Source organism: Rhinoraja longicauda, chromosome 29 (genome assembly GCF_053455715.1).
Source record: "Rhinoraja longicauda isolate Sanriku21f chromosome 29, sRhiLon1.1, whole genome shotgun sequence".
Taxonomy (NCBI): domain Eukaryota; kingdom Metazoa; phylum Chordata; class Chondrichthyes; order Rajiformes; family Arhynchobatidae; genus Rhinoraja; species Rhinoraja longicauda.
The window spans coordinates 28,247,379-28,262,045 of NC_135981.1; the positions used below are offsets into that span (position 1 = coordinate 28,247,379).

General features: G+C 39.5%; 1 protein-coding gene across 8 annotated transcripts in view; it reads left to right on the forward strand.

Moving 5' to 3' along the window:
- Window positions 1-14,667, forward strand: part of gpatch8 (G patch domain containing 8) — a 138,895-nt gene that overhangs the window by 95,787 nt on the left and 28,441 nt on the right. For 3 of the 8 annotated variants that reach the window (XM_078424915.1, XM_078424914.1, XM_078424916.1), the window contains exon 6: window positions 14,047-14,139. The exons of the other annotated variants lie outside the window; for them this stretch is intronic. In XM_078424915.1, coding sequence (XP_078281041.1) covers window positions 14,047-14,139 — 93 coding nt within the window. The remainder of the gene's footprint in view (window positions 1-14,046; window positions 14,140-14,667) is intronic. 8 annotated transcript variants of the gene reach the window in all.

The following is a 14,667-nucleotide window of genomic DNA, read 5'->3' on the forward strand; positions in this document are numbered from 1 at the left end:
GGGAGGTTTCGGGGGGATGTGAGAAAGAACTTTTTCACCCAGAGGGTGGTTGGAGTCTGGAACTCACTGCCTGGGGTGGCGGTGGAGGCGGGAACACTCACAACGTTTAAGAGGCATTTGGATGGGCACTTGAAATGCTACAACATTCAGGGCTACGGTCCAAATGCGGGAAAATGGGATTAAAATTAGACTGTGTTTGGTAACGGGCGGCGCGGACACGATGGGCCGAAGGGCCTCTTTCTGTGCTGTTGGACTCTATGACACTATGAGCACTTTGTTATTCATTATATTTAATATTTCATTCTGCTTTCATTTTTGCCTGTAACTACAGGCAGGTTTTTCATAGTGTCAAAAATATATTATCAGTGAACAGTGAGCCAATTGTCTCAGTAATATTGCTTTATTAGAATGATTTGCATGTCAGGATATCTAGACAGCAGGTGGCATTGTACTTGGGGCTGCTTGCACTCATATTAGTGTTTAATTTTTTTTAATTTATCATGTTATAAATGAGTACTGTGTTTACAGGCCCATTATGTTTCTGCAAGTAAGAATTGCATTGTTCCATTGTTGATGCATTTAACAATTAAACACTCTTGACAGATTATTATGTTCCTGGAAAGAAAATGCATTTTGACAAAGTACGGGGGTAATAGTATCAGCTATTGTTTATCTGTAATCACAATAATGTTTCAGCTTATTTAAGTGAAAGCCAAATTGCTCAATACTTGATCAGTAGAGATAAAAACAGTATAAAAGGCAGATTAGACCATTCAGATCACGATGTTGGCCAAATTATTCAATAAGATGGTGACATCTATTTCAGCGGTACATTCCAGCTTTAAACCCATATGGAGTCAGATTTATGCAACACGGAAACAATGCCCTTTGGCACAATGTCAAATCTGAAGAAGGTGCCTACCTAAGCTAGAACCATTTGCCTGTGTATTGGTGATATCTCTCCAAACCTTCCCTATCCATTTACCTGTCCAACTGCATTTTAAACATTGTAATTACACTCACCTCTTCTACTTTCCATATTTCTATCCAGAGAGTCGAGTGTTTTATTGTCATATGTCCCAGATAGAACAATGAAATTCTTACTTGCAGCAGCACAACAGAATATATAAACACAGTACACTGTAAATAATATAATAAACAAGAGAGAAATCATCCTCTGTGTGAAGAAATTTGCTGGTCATGTTCCCTTTAAATCATTCCCCTCTCATCCTAATGCTATACCCTCTTGTTTTAGTCAACCCGACTCTGGGAGAAAGACTGATCATCCATCTATAAACCTCTATAATGTCACCCCTCTGACACCTCCACTCCAGGGTTTAAATAGTACCAGCCTATTCTAGTCTCTCCTTACAGCTCAGGCCTTCCACTCCAATATCTCTCAATTTCCTTGACTTAACTTCTTGAGCTTTGCCAGTGACTGAGCCTCTAGAATCCACCTAAGCAGAGAATTTCAAAGATTTGCTGCTCTCTAGGTAACCAAATTTCTCATTTCTGTCCTGAGGGGTTGACCTCTGAATTTACAACTGACTCGTTGTTCTGGATACCTTACTTAGGGAAAATATCCTCCTGTACTGTCAAGCCCCAAGAAAATATTCTCTGTTCCAAAGAGAACACTTCTTAATCTTCTAAATGCAAGTAAGTATATGCCCATGTACTTCATACAACTTATTCCAAGAATCAGTCTGAATAAACTTTATCTGTCACTTTGCTATTCCTCCTTCAGATAGGGAGACCTGAGAGCACACAGTATTCCAGATGCAGTATTCCGGAGGCTCTACACGTTTGGAAATAAATATCTAAATGTCATGTTGATATCGCAAGTATTTCGGCGTTAAAATAGGGACATAGATAATTTTGCTTCTTCTGATTCATGAATAATAAGCAATGATCAGTGTTAGTGTGTAAAGCAAACACTTGTGAAATGTAACATTGGCTTTGATAATTTAAATGGTTTAATAATGGTCAACAGGATTTCGTTTAATACCTCATTACTTTGGAAATGGCTTCACGCTACTGTCAAGCAAAATATTATTTTGCAAACAAAACATTATGGCAAGTTACTATTGATTGGGACATTATTAAAACTACACTGATTCAAAAGGAAATCCAAATCCGTGCTTGTAATTGAGACCCTGTTAACCTTTGTTGCAGAAGTATGTGTTATTTGCTCAATTACTATATTTGGTAGGTGGCTAGGATTGTGTTTCGTATCAGTTGCTTTAGGGTAGAATTAAATTAATCATCTGCTGAACTCTTGAGGTGAAATTAAATTTCTAAATGCATTAGACTGGCACTTTATTACTGCCCAATATGTGCACAGAATCTGGACCAGCTCTAAGCCATTGAGTTTAATTCAGTTTAAGCAATTATCGTGAGAATGAAATGCAATTTTTACAAGCAGAGAGTATACTTAAATAGTACAAAATTACTTTTATCATAGAAGGTTCTTAAAGAAAACTTGATCAATCTGAATTTGTTCATCTGTTAAATTAAGTCAAACTTGCATTCATTCAGAACATAACTAAAACTCTTAATACTGAAAATATAGATTTTAAAGAGGATCTTAAAGGAGGGAAAAGGTTGAGACGTGTGGTAAAAGAGTACTAGAGCTTGTAACTTCACGGTTGCTAAATCGTGATACTGAAATTATTAAATTCCGGGATATATATGTACAAATAGGTGTGTATGTTAGCAGGTCACAGGGTTTGTGGAGGTTTGCAGGGATGGGCTGAAGCAGTCATTGGTAACAAAGGTGACCATTTTAAAATCAAGTAGAAACCTACGAATTTAATGATATGAAATAGTAGTTTTGGATTACCTTTGACTTGAGAATTAAAGCAGAGTCTGCAAATAAAATCCGCACTCCATAAAATAATTTTACAAACCTCCACAAACCCTGTGTCTGAAGAAGGGTCTCGACCCGAAATGTCACCCATTCCTTCTCTCCTGAGATGCTGCCTGACCTGCTGAGTTACTCCAGCATTTTGTGAATAAATACCTTCGATTTGTACCAGCATCTGCAGTTATTTTCTTACTATACCATAAAATACTTTGGTTACTGCATTACAAAAAGATTTCTAATGCCAACTATAGACAACTGGGCTGTCCTTCAATACGGCCTGTGTCATGGATAACAGTTGCAATGTGTTACTGTTTCACATGTGCTCGGATCAGATCAAAATTATAGCTGGGCTACATTTCCCCACAGAAAACCCATCAAACGTGTTAAGGGAGTTAGCAAATAGAAATAATGAAAAAGAATATAGTTTAATTTTAACCTCCTGGTTTATTGGAACTGTTGTAAGAGCCTGGAACTATAAATCGTTGATCTATAATATTGTGTGTCTTTGGGAAAAATACATCAACTCCAATTGAGGTGATGTCCTTTGAATTTAATGTGTTTGTTAGACAATTCTGTTGGAACCCTGCAACATAAGGAGTGAATGCCATTTTGTGAAATATGACAATGAAACCAACTATTTGCAATGGCATCAGAAAATATGCACAAAAGTTATCCACATTTAAACACATGTAGGTTTTCTTCAATTAATTGCTGATGACAAATTTTTGGGTCCAGTCTTGTGATCTAGCATTTAGTATGCAGTAAATTTCAAAATGAAACTCAAGACTTTATTCAGCAGTAGCTATTTACATTTTAACTGGCGTTGGTGTCTTCTGCTTCACACTGATGCATTGGAGCTCATGCTTTGCATAAATGTACCAGGAAGAAATATTGCCAAAGCTTTCAGCATCATCAAATAAACGGTGTGGATTATACATCATGGCGTTTAAATTGAGGATTTTTTTTCTGGCTCAGTGAATTCTTGGGATTAAATGCAGCAGTCATAATTCATGATTCATTTTCAATGATATATATTTTACCTCTCTAAGTGTCATGTTAATAACTTGCCCCAGTTTATTTTTGAACAATGGGGTAAGAAAAATGGTAATATACAGGAAGGCAGAGATTATGAAAACTATTATTTGTAAATTGAGTGAGTTATTACATTTCCAGTCGGATCCTTTGTGGTCTGTCCCTTTGTCTCTACCCCACTGAGCTGATCTGTAATGCTGAGTTTATTACCCTGTAATGTGCAGTGAAAAACAAATTTGATATCACTGCAGTATTAGTCAGAGCGCAACAGCACAAATGATGTGCTGCAGAATGGCACTGCAGTTTAAATTGCACTGGATAAAGAAAAGTCTTGCTGTATTCTACCACTTGCATAATGAGAAACAGTATTCCAGATGCAGTCTTGCCAGGGCTCTATAAATTTGGAATAACTCACATTCAAATCCTCTTGTGTTAAGACTAGCATGTAGTGTTCGTTCCTAACGACTCGCTGTGCCTGCATGTTAATTTTGATTTGTGCGCAAGGATGCTGGGGGTTCTCTTAACACAATGGTCTTGCATTCTCTCACCATTTATTTACCGTTTAAAACTGTACTACTATTTTTCTATCAAAGTAAATCAATCCACATTTTTGTAACATAATCAACCTGTCATATCCTAGCCCACGCAATCTTTCTGGAGCTCCCCAAAGTTTATTTGCTGCTCCTCAGAGTTCACACTACTACTCAACTCCCAGGAGCGATCCCGTGGCACCTTACAAATCGCAAACTTTCAGACTGAAAGTGACCTGATCTGTTCCTATCCTGTCCTGTCCATCAACCATTCCCCAATCTATGCTATAAAATTATCCTATTTTTTTATAGCAACATTTGAAAGGGGATGATAAATAAGCCTGACATAGGGAATGTTGGGTGAAACATGATGCCACAAAGTTTTCTGTATGCCACTTAGAAAATGATAATTGAAAATTCTGATTAGTGCAAGATTGATTATGGACAAATTCTGATCAAATAGTCAGTCTCCATCAAATGAGAAACAAAATGGAGAGTGGTCGCAGCTGTGCCTTTCATTTGTGGGAATGCTTCAGAGAGACTGTTTGTTGCAAGCCTCCTTGATTTTTCTTTCTCTCACTGAGAATTATTGTAAACAAGACTTACTGAAAGGTTTTGCACTAGAAACATAGAAACATAGAAAATAGGTGCAGGAGGAAGCCATTTGGCCCTTCAAGCCAGCACCGCCATTCATTGTGATCATGGCTGATCATCTACAATCAGTAACCTGTGCCCAACATCTCCCCATATCCCTTGATTCCACTAACCCCCAGAGCTCTATCTAACTCTCTCTCAAATGCATCCAGTGATTTGGCCTCCACTGCCTTCTGTGGCAGAGAATTCCACAAACTCACAACTCTGGGTGAAAAAGTTCCTTCTCACCTCAGTTTTAAATGGCCTCCCCTTTATTCTAAGACTGCTTGTCCAGTCCTTTTATAATTTTATATGTCTCTATAAGATCTCCTCTCATCCTTCTAAACTCCAGTGAATACAAGCCCAGTCTTTTTTGCTATTCTTGCTATTGAGGGTGTGCAGTGTAGGTTTACTAGGTTAATTCCCGGAATGGCGGGACTGTCATATGTTGAAAGACTGGAGCGGCTAGGCTTATATACACTGGAATTTAGAAGGATGAGAGGGGATCTTATCGAAACATATAAGATTATTAAGGGATTGGACACATTAGAGGCAGGAAACATGTTCCCAATGTTGGGGGAGTCCAGAACCAGGGGCCACAGTTTAAGAATAAGGGGTAGGCCATTTAGAACGGAGGAGGAAAAACTTTTTCAGTCAGAGAGTTGTAAATCTGTGGAATTCACTGTCTCAGAAGGCAGTGGAGGCCAATTCTCTGAATGCATTCAAGAGAGAGCTAAATAGAGCTCTTAAGGATAGCGGAGTCAGGGGGTATGGGGAGAAGGCAGGAACGGGGTACTGATTGAGAATGATCAGCCATGATCACATTGAATGGTGGTGCTGGCTCGAAGGGCCGAATGGCCTACTTCTGCACCTATTGTCTATTGTCTTTTCAATCTTTCCTCATATGACAGTCCCGCCATCCCAGGGATCAATCTCGTGAACCTACGCTGCACTGCCTCAATTACAAGGATGTCCTTCCTCAAATTAGGAGACCAAAACTGTACACAATACTCCAGATATGGCCCTATACAACTGTAGAAGAACCTCTTTACACCTATACTGATATCGTCTCGTTATGAAGGCCAACATGCCATTAGCTTTTCAGGTCAGGCAGCATCTCGGGAGAGAAGGAATGGGTGACGTTTCGGGTCGAGACCCTTCTTCAGACTGAAGAAGGGTCTCGACCCGAAACGTCACCCATCCCTTCTCTCCCGAGATGCTGCCTGACCTGCTGAGTTACTCCAGCATTTTGTGAATAAATACCTTCGATTTGTACCAGCATTTGCAGTTATTTTCTTATGCCATTAGCTTTCTTCACTGCCTGCTGTACCTGCACGCCAACTTTCAGTGACTGGTGTGCAAGGACACCCAGGTCTCGCTGCACTTCTCCCTTACCTAACCTGAACATTATACCGCATCTGCCATGCATCTGTCCACCCACTCAACCTGTCCAGGTCACCCTACAACCTCCTAACAACCTCTTCGCAGTTCACACTGCCACCCAGCTTTGTGTCATCTGCAAACTTGCTAGTGTTACTTCTAATTCCTTCATCCAAATCATTAATATATATGGTAAATAGTTGTGGCCCCAACACCGAGCCTTGCGGCACTCGATTGTGTTCTCCAGGAGAAACAAAACATGTGCATAGAAAGAAACTGCAATGACTGTAAATCATGTCTGTGACAGTCCTGTTGGCATTGTCCAAGGGAGTTTTAGTATGGATCTGGGAAATTGTATCAGGAAGTGTTAAACAGGAAGTGTTTCATTGGTACCTTATTACTGCACCTTATTACTCCATTATTATGCTTTTGGTTTGTATTTTTGATGTTGAGTGAAGAGATTTGTTCCTTGCATTCCTTGTTAGAAGATGTTACATTGCTGACCTGCCGTTCGTTGTCATGTTTATATTGCTCCAAATCAATTTTCTTTAGTCGGGAAATTTGAATGTGTTGTATAAAACTAGTATAAAAAAATGTTTTAAAAACGTATCACCTTTTGGTTGGAGAATCAATAGGATTTCACGTTTTGTGAAAATTGGAAATTGGTAGTGTCTTCTAAAAAAGTTGTATAGGACAATTTTTTTCCACCATTCTCTCAACATCGGAAAACAAGAAATCATAACTTACGCAGAACTAAAAATAGTGTGATTCCTTAGCTTAACATTGAATAGTGGACAGCATGCATTGACTTATTCTACCAATGTATATAATCCTCTAGAAAGCAAGAGCATTATTAAATCTTTGAACAGTATTATTGTGGTCATTTGTTACCACCTAAAACACATTTTAAACGTTTAAATCTAATTGCTTCCTAAAAACAAATCCCTGCTGATCATTTTCACTAATTAACATGAACATGTTTATTTTGCTGATATCATATTTGGTCTCTTGAATGTATCATGGAGTAATGCAGCATGGAAACAGGCCCTTCAGCCCAACTTTCCAATGCCGACCAAGATGCCCCATCCACACCAGTCCTCCTTATCCATGTTTCCCATGTCCCTCTAAACCTCTCGGCGCATGTCCTTCTAAACCTCTCGGCCCATGTTCCTCTAAACCTCTCGGCCTGTATCCCTCTAAACCTCTCGGCCCATGTTCCTCTAAACCTCTCAGCCCATGTTCCTCTAAACCTCTTGGCCCATGTTCCTCTAAACCTCTCGGCCTGTATCCCTCTAAACCTCTCGGCCCATGTCCCTCTAATCCTCTCGGCCCATGTCCCTCTAAACCTCTCGACCCATGTCCCTCTAAACCTCTAGACCCACCTCCCTCTAAACCTCTCGGCCCATGTCCCTCTAAACCTCTTGGCCCATATCCCTCTAAACCTCTCGGCCCATGTCCCTCTAAACCTCTCGACCCATGTCCCTCTAAACCTCTTGGCCCATGTCCCTCTAAACCTTTAGATCCACGTCCCTCTAAATCTCTCGGCCCATGTCCCTCTAAACCTCTAGACCCATGTCCCTCTAAGCCTCTAGACCCACGTCCCTCTGAACCTCTCGGCCCATATCCCTCTAAACCTCTCAGCCCGTACCCCTCTAAACCTCTTGGCCCATATCTCTCAAAAACTCTATGCCCGTATCTCTCTCAACCTCTACGCCCGTATCCCTCTAAACCTCTGGGTTCTAGACTTAAACTTCATTGCCATGAACCATGCAGCCTTCTCAGTATTGAAAAATGTCATGTGGATGTGATTACAGTATTCCCATCAATGCAGATGTTCGATTTGAACTAATTTTTGCATGGAGCCCTATCATAGGAACAAGAAACAATAGGTTTTCATCATCATCGCTGGTTTTGCTTTTACTATATCAGCCCAAAGAGTGGGGATAGAGGGTAAATCAGCTGTTGTCTACTGTTTTCCTTCCACGTAATCATACCTTTCCTTGATTCCCAAGATGGCAGTCATCTGTCTGCTATGAATTTACCCATTGCTCAGATGGGACATTTTAATAGACCATCAGAATTCCTTCAGCCTCTCCGCAGCCTGAAGAATCTTTGCATCACAATTCCCACAAGATGAGTGCTGCCATATTTGCCACGTCACCCTGCATTTTTCCACTTAATCATTTATGCATATCTCAACAACTGTTCCTTTGCTTAAACTGCCGTATAGGCTTTGCTATCTTGTGTCTTACTATCTTTTGGGCTGAGACTAAAATGGACCATAAAAGATTATTTTGCTCTAGGTTATGTATCAGTTTACAAATATTTATGTCAAATGGTAATTTTTTGCATTGCATTCTTACCGTTTATGGGATATGGTTACCTTATTTGTAAAATTTCTGTTTTGATTTGAAATTCTCCACCTCCATGGAATCTTTGATAATCATTGTGACTGTTCTTCCCCAAAACGCTTGCTAAACAATGTTGATGTGTTATTTCATCAAAATTTATACTTTTGATTTTTAATTTTTGAGTAACATAATAATTAAGGCTCTTAACAACAGCTTGCTGTTGTTCATAAGCAGTTTCAGTTTAGTTTATTGTCATGTGTACCGAGGTATCGTGAAAAGCTTTTGGTGCATGCTATCCAATCAGCAGAAATACGATACATGATTACAGTCGAGCCATTTACAGTGTCGATACATGATAAGGGAATAATGTTTTGTGCAAGGTAAAGCTAGCAAAGTCCAATCATAGGATAGTCCGAGGGTCACCAAAGAGGTAGATAGTAGTTTAACACTGCTCTCTGGATGTAGTGGGATGGTCCAGTTGCCTGATAACAGCTGGGAAGAAACTGTCCCTGAATCTGGAGGTGTGCATTTTCATACTTCTGTGCCTCTTGCCTGAGGGGAGAAGAGGGAGTGGCCAGGGTGCAACTCGTCCTTGATTGTGCTGCTGGCCTTAGTTATGTTAAAGACTGTTAAAAATTACCAACTTCCCTCTCAAGTTCTGATCATAAATTAGTTTTTACCATAATATTGAAGGGACAAAAGTAATGCAGAATTGGATCTTTTATGTGGATCTTTCTCTCTTGAACCATGCTCTCATGCTTTTTATTTTGTATTTCTGTGTGTTAATCTTCCTGTAGTTTATTCTCCATTTAATTTCATCTGTAGTGTTTTTTTATGTATTCTTAGTATGTTTTATTAATGACTTTTGTCAATCTTGAAGATCTATCATTCCATCTGCAAGTTACAAGCGATTTGAAAATATAAATAGCAGTCATTTCTGCTCTGCAAGTTTGCCTGCAACACATCCGCTATCTTTTGTGTAAAGATACTCATGACCACCCTCCTGTAGGAAAACAATCGTTAGCTACTTTCATCAATTACATTTTTCAACAGTTCTTATAAGAAATAAATCACATTGTGCATGGTGAGACGGTTTGGAGGGTCAGAAAAAGTGCAATTATTATGTGTAGGAAAGAACTGCAGATGCTGATTTGAAATCAAAGGTAGATACAAAATGCTGGAGTAACTCAGCGGGACAAGCAGACCCTTCTCTACAGAAATGCTGCCTGTCCGTGCAATTATTAAGTATCAGTTCAAATATGTTTCTTTTTATATGAAAAAACACTTCATTTCTAGCTTGGCGAGAAAGTTATTTATGTGTTAGACCATTGTTCACTGCAGAGCAATAGGAGACAATATTTGCTAGATTCTAAATTTTGGGTTTGCAGTTTTGATGCAGTAGATAAGTTGAGTTTATTGCCACATGTACCGAGGTACAGTGAAAAGCTTTTGTAGCATGCTAACCAGTCAGCGGAAAGACAATACATGATTACATTTGAGCCTTTAGTGCAAGATAAAGTCCAGTAAAGTCCGATCAAAGATAGTCTAGGTGTCCAATGAGGTAGATTGTAGCTCAGGACTGCTCTCTAGTTGTTGGTAGGATGGTTTAATTGGCCAATAACAGCTGGGAAGAAACTGTCCCTGAATCTGGAGCTGTGTTTTCATACTTCTCTAACTTTTGCCCCAATGGGAGTTGGGACATGCCAAACTTTCCTGACTGAAGAAGGGTCTTGACCTGAAACGTCACCCATTCCTTCTCTCCTGAGATGCTGCCTGACCCGCTGAGTTACTTCAGCATTTTGTGTCTACCTTTGATTTAAACCAGCATCTGCAGGTTTTTTTTCCTATTCATTTAGCCAGTCGGTTAAAAACACACAAAATAATGTTAGTTCCGAATTAATGGAATTTGCATAGAAATTGCTTGAATTCATGATATTGTGCATCAATGCCTTTATTATGCTGCAGTGGGAACTTCACAGGGTTGTTTATGTCAAACATTGAGAGACAGAACAAAAGCTGGCACTGATCACTTGAATTATTTGAATTTCAACAACAATCAGATTGTTTTCCCAAGATGAATCAAATGAAGGCAAATTGTTGATCAAAATAGCAGAGGCAGGCATATCTACATTCTCTTGAACCTTTTAAGAAAACATTTAATCTTTCTGGTTCACTTGATAAGTCTAAATGAAATCAGTTATTTATATTTTTTACAGTACCTTTCAACAGTTTTGAGTTTTATTCAAAACTAACCCCAAGGGTGGATTGTAGCATTGGCACTTATAAGCTTCAAATTGTTTTATCTAGTTAGCTGCTTGAATATTCTAGCTTCCTACTCTGAATGTTTAATTTCAAAGGAAGTACTTGATTGTCAGTTCAATTGTTTATCCGTTTTTCACAATGTTATCAGAGCCAGGTTTCAGCGTGGAATGCAACCACAGCTTGCAGTTTGAATCTTGCCATTCTGGAAATTTGGCTGGTCATTTCTGGATGTATTACTCATCTGATCGGTTTTTTTCCGATCAATGCTCCCCGACTAATGATGCTTCCACATACGATATTTTGACACTACAACAGTGCAAACGCTGGGCAACGGCAGCGACCCGCAGCTCACCTCTGGCCACGTGGTCAGCTGCACTAAATGCATTTCCACGTACGATATTTTCGGTTTGCAATGGGTTTATCGGAACGTAACCCCATTGTAAGTTGAGGAGCACCTGTATTCTTATCATACTAAACCATTTTATCATACCTAGAGAAGTGTTTAATTACAATATGTACCAGGATTGCAACAATGAAATGCTTCTTGCTGCAGCTAAACAGGCCCATCAACACAATACAGCAAATAAATATACAATCAATAAATTAATAATCAGTAATACTAGGTAACTAGACCATAATAGAACAAAACCTGTGGTTGATTTCTATTTTCAAAGTCATACACCTTTACTCGGCATCACCATTTCATTCAGTATATCCAACACTTCAGTAGCAGGCAAGTACAGTACAATGTAAGGCAGCAAAAAATACAGGTTCTCAATTCGTGTAGTGTTCAAAACAGAAACAAAATGGCAATAGACACACAAAGCTGGAGTAACTCAGTGGGTCAGACAGCATCTCTGGAGGAAAGGTATAGGTGACGTTTCGGGTCGAGATCCTTCTTCAAATCGTTAAAGTGGTTTGGGGGCCTCCCATATCTTCCTGAACCAGTTGATTCACCAAAGCTTGCTGCCCCAAATCAGCAGGTGTGTTAAAACAAATTAGGGAAACGGAAGGTAGGTTATCATGTGGGAAACGATAGACACAAAATGCTGGATTAGCTCAGCGGGACAGGCAGCATCTCTGGAGAGAAGGAATGGGTGACATTTTGGGTCGAGACCTTTCTTCAGATTTGCAAACTGGTTTGTATTAAATATAAACATGAATTGCATGGTCTAGTTGTTTGAGTATTTGCAGGTAACTGTGAAAATGTAACCTGTTCCACTAATCCACCATTTGTGGGTATCTATAATCTCTGCTTACCACTCGAGTTTGTGACATTCCATAATTAGGTGTACACCATAGTTTGTGATTCAGTATACGTGCAGTTAAAAAGTAGAAAATCAAGGTGTTACCCAAGTCGTCAGGATGTTCTACATTAGGACCCAGCCTATTACCTCAATATTGAAATCAAACCCCTTTGATTTGTCTTTTTTATCCCTCCCTGGTTGGTTTTGTTTTCTCCTCCTCCCCTTTAATTTACACTGCATCTCCTTCAACTTCAGCATAACTTTGTGTGGACTGCAGTGTGAACAGTGCCACAAATGCATTTTTGTAAGTTATGCAGAGTTCAAACCAACAGGTATAAATTAAAATAGTAAGTTGTGATTTTTGTTTCAATGTATTTAATATTCAAATGTCATGCCCTGGTTTAGATTCCAGATGGAATCCTGGCATCACCAGGTCATGAAATTCAAATGTAGAGCCAATTTGGTGTTTTCCCTTGTCTGCTCACACTATAGAGCATCCATCAAGATTCCACACTGGTCTGTTCAAACATTGTTTCTTTGTCCGTGTCTGCCGTTCCAAGCTGATATTTTTATACTTCATTTCGGCTGAAGAAACCTTTTGAATTTTGGATTTGTTTTCTAAATTCAATACACTCTATAGTTGCTAATAATTTACTCCTGTGGAAGAAAATACATTTTTTTTGTATCCTCTGTAGTGGAATATCTGATGCTGCGATGTCTCCCATATGACCCATCTTGCTGTGAAAGATTGGAACATATTCAGTCCTATGATAGATGTGAAGCACCAATACTGGAGCTAGCACGTTCTGAATTTCCCGAGGGAATCATTGATGGTTGAGCAGCTCAAGAATGGGATTAGGAGAGGAGCTGAGACGCTTGACTTCCAGCACGATGGCGTCCTTGCTGGAAAAGCAGTTGGACAGTGGACAAAATTTCACAAATAATATCTTAAATGCACCCACTTGAAGAAAAAGTTACTCGGGTCAACATTAATATTACAGCTGTGCTTAAAGTAGAGTGTGTACTTGGGTGTGTTACATGTACCAAATTGATTGCAAAGTGACTTTTTTTCGGAGGTTAACTTTTGAGCAAGACATTCATTTTTGAGTTTGGGATGGGCATATCTTCTGAAAGAATAGATCTGAGCCAAAACATTGACATCTGTAATGTACTTCATATTTAAAAGGCAATATTCAAATTTAAGATATTTTCCTTTATTTTGTTTCTTGTTATTTCTAACTTCTAAAATTAGAATCTTCCAGCAAAGTTTCTTTGAACTTGATATTTTGTTGTGCAAAAAGATAATTGTTGTGAAATAGATGGCAGCTATCTGATCGTGTTTGAGGTCTCGTTAAATGAGAAATGTTTTTAACAAGCTTGCATTACACTGAGTTCATTATAGCAAAGGCATTTGTGCACACAATCTTCATAAAATTATGTGTGATCACGACTTACTGTGTGGCCCTTTGATTTATAACTTGGTTTTACAATCTATTTAAACTTTATAACACACAATAAAGAAATTCAAGTCCAAAAACCCAGTTTGAAGTATTGCAATGATTGTTGTGTGTGCATGCATTGATCAATAGATCTCATAACAGAATATTGATCATTTGTTCAATAATGTAATAGCTAGAGCCAGGATTTTGCCATGTGCCATAAGTGCCTTTTTAGATGATTTCAGCAAGATAATGCCTTTTTCACGATCGAGTGCCTAAATCAGCCTTTTTTTGCCGTTTTAACACAAGATAATTTCCACCACCGGGGCGAAACCGGGGGCGCCACCGTTGGTCGTTCATTCGTGGGCAGTGGACGAGGCCCCAGTCTTTTGCAGTCAGGCTGTAAGTGGGTGTTAAGTGGTGATTGAAGAGGGGCGGGTGGGGAAGAGTCCAGTCATTTCAGGCTGGAGTCAGGCTGTGAGTAGGTGTGAAGTGTTGTTTGGGGAGGGGGAGGGGGTACCAGGGTTAAGTTTCTGTTTATCGAACCTGCAGTAGAACTCGTTCAGGTCGTTGGTCAGCTGACGATTGTCCAAGGGTTACAAGGGTTTCCTCTTGTAGATTTTGATTTTTTGCAAGCCCTTCCAAACTGAAGAGTCGTCATTAGCTGAGAACTTACTCCTCAACCTCTCAGAGTACCTTTCCTTGGCAGCACTGATTCCTCTTCTTAGCTTGTACTTGGCCTGCCTGTAGAGGCCCTTCGAGCCTGCACCGCCATTCAATATGATCATGGCTGATCATCCAACTCAGTATCCCGTACCTGACTTCTCTCCATACCCCCTGATCCCTTTAGCCACAAGGGCCACATCTAAATGCGTCAAAATGCCTAAAGTCAAGTCAACGCCTTGTAAAAAACGGAACAATTTGGTGACA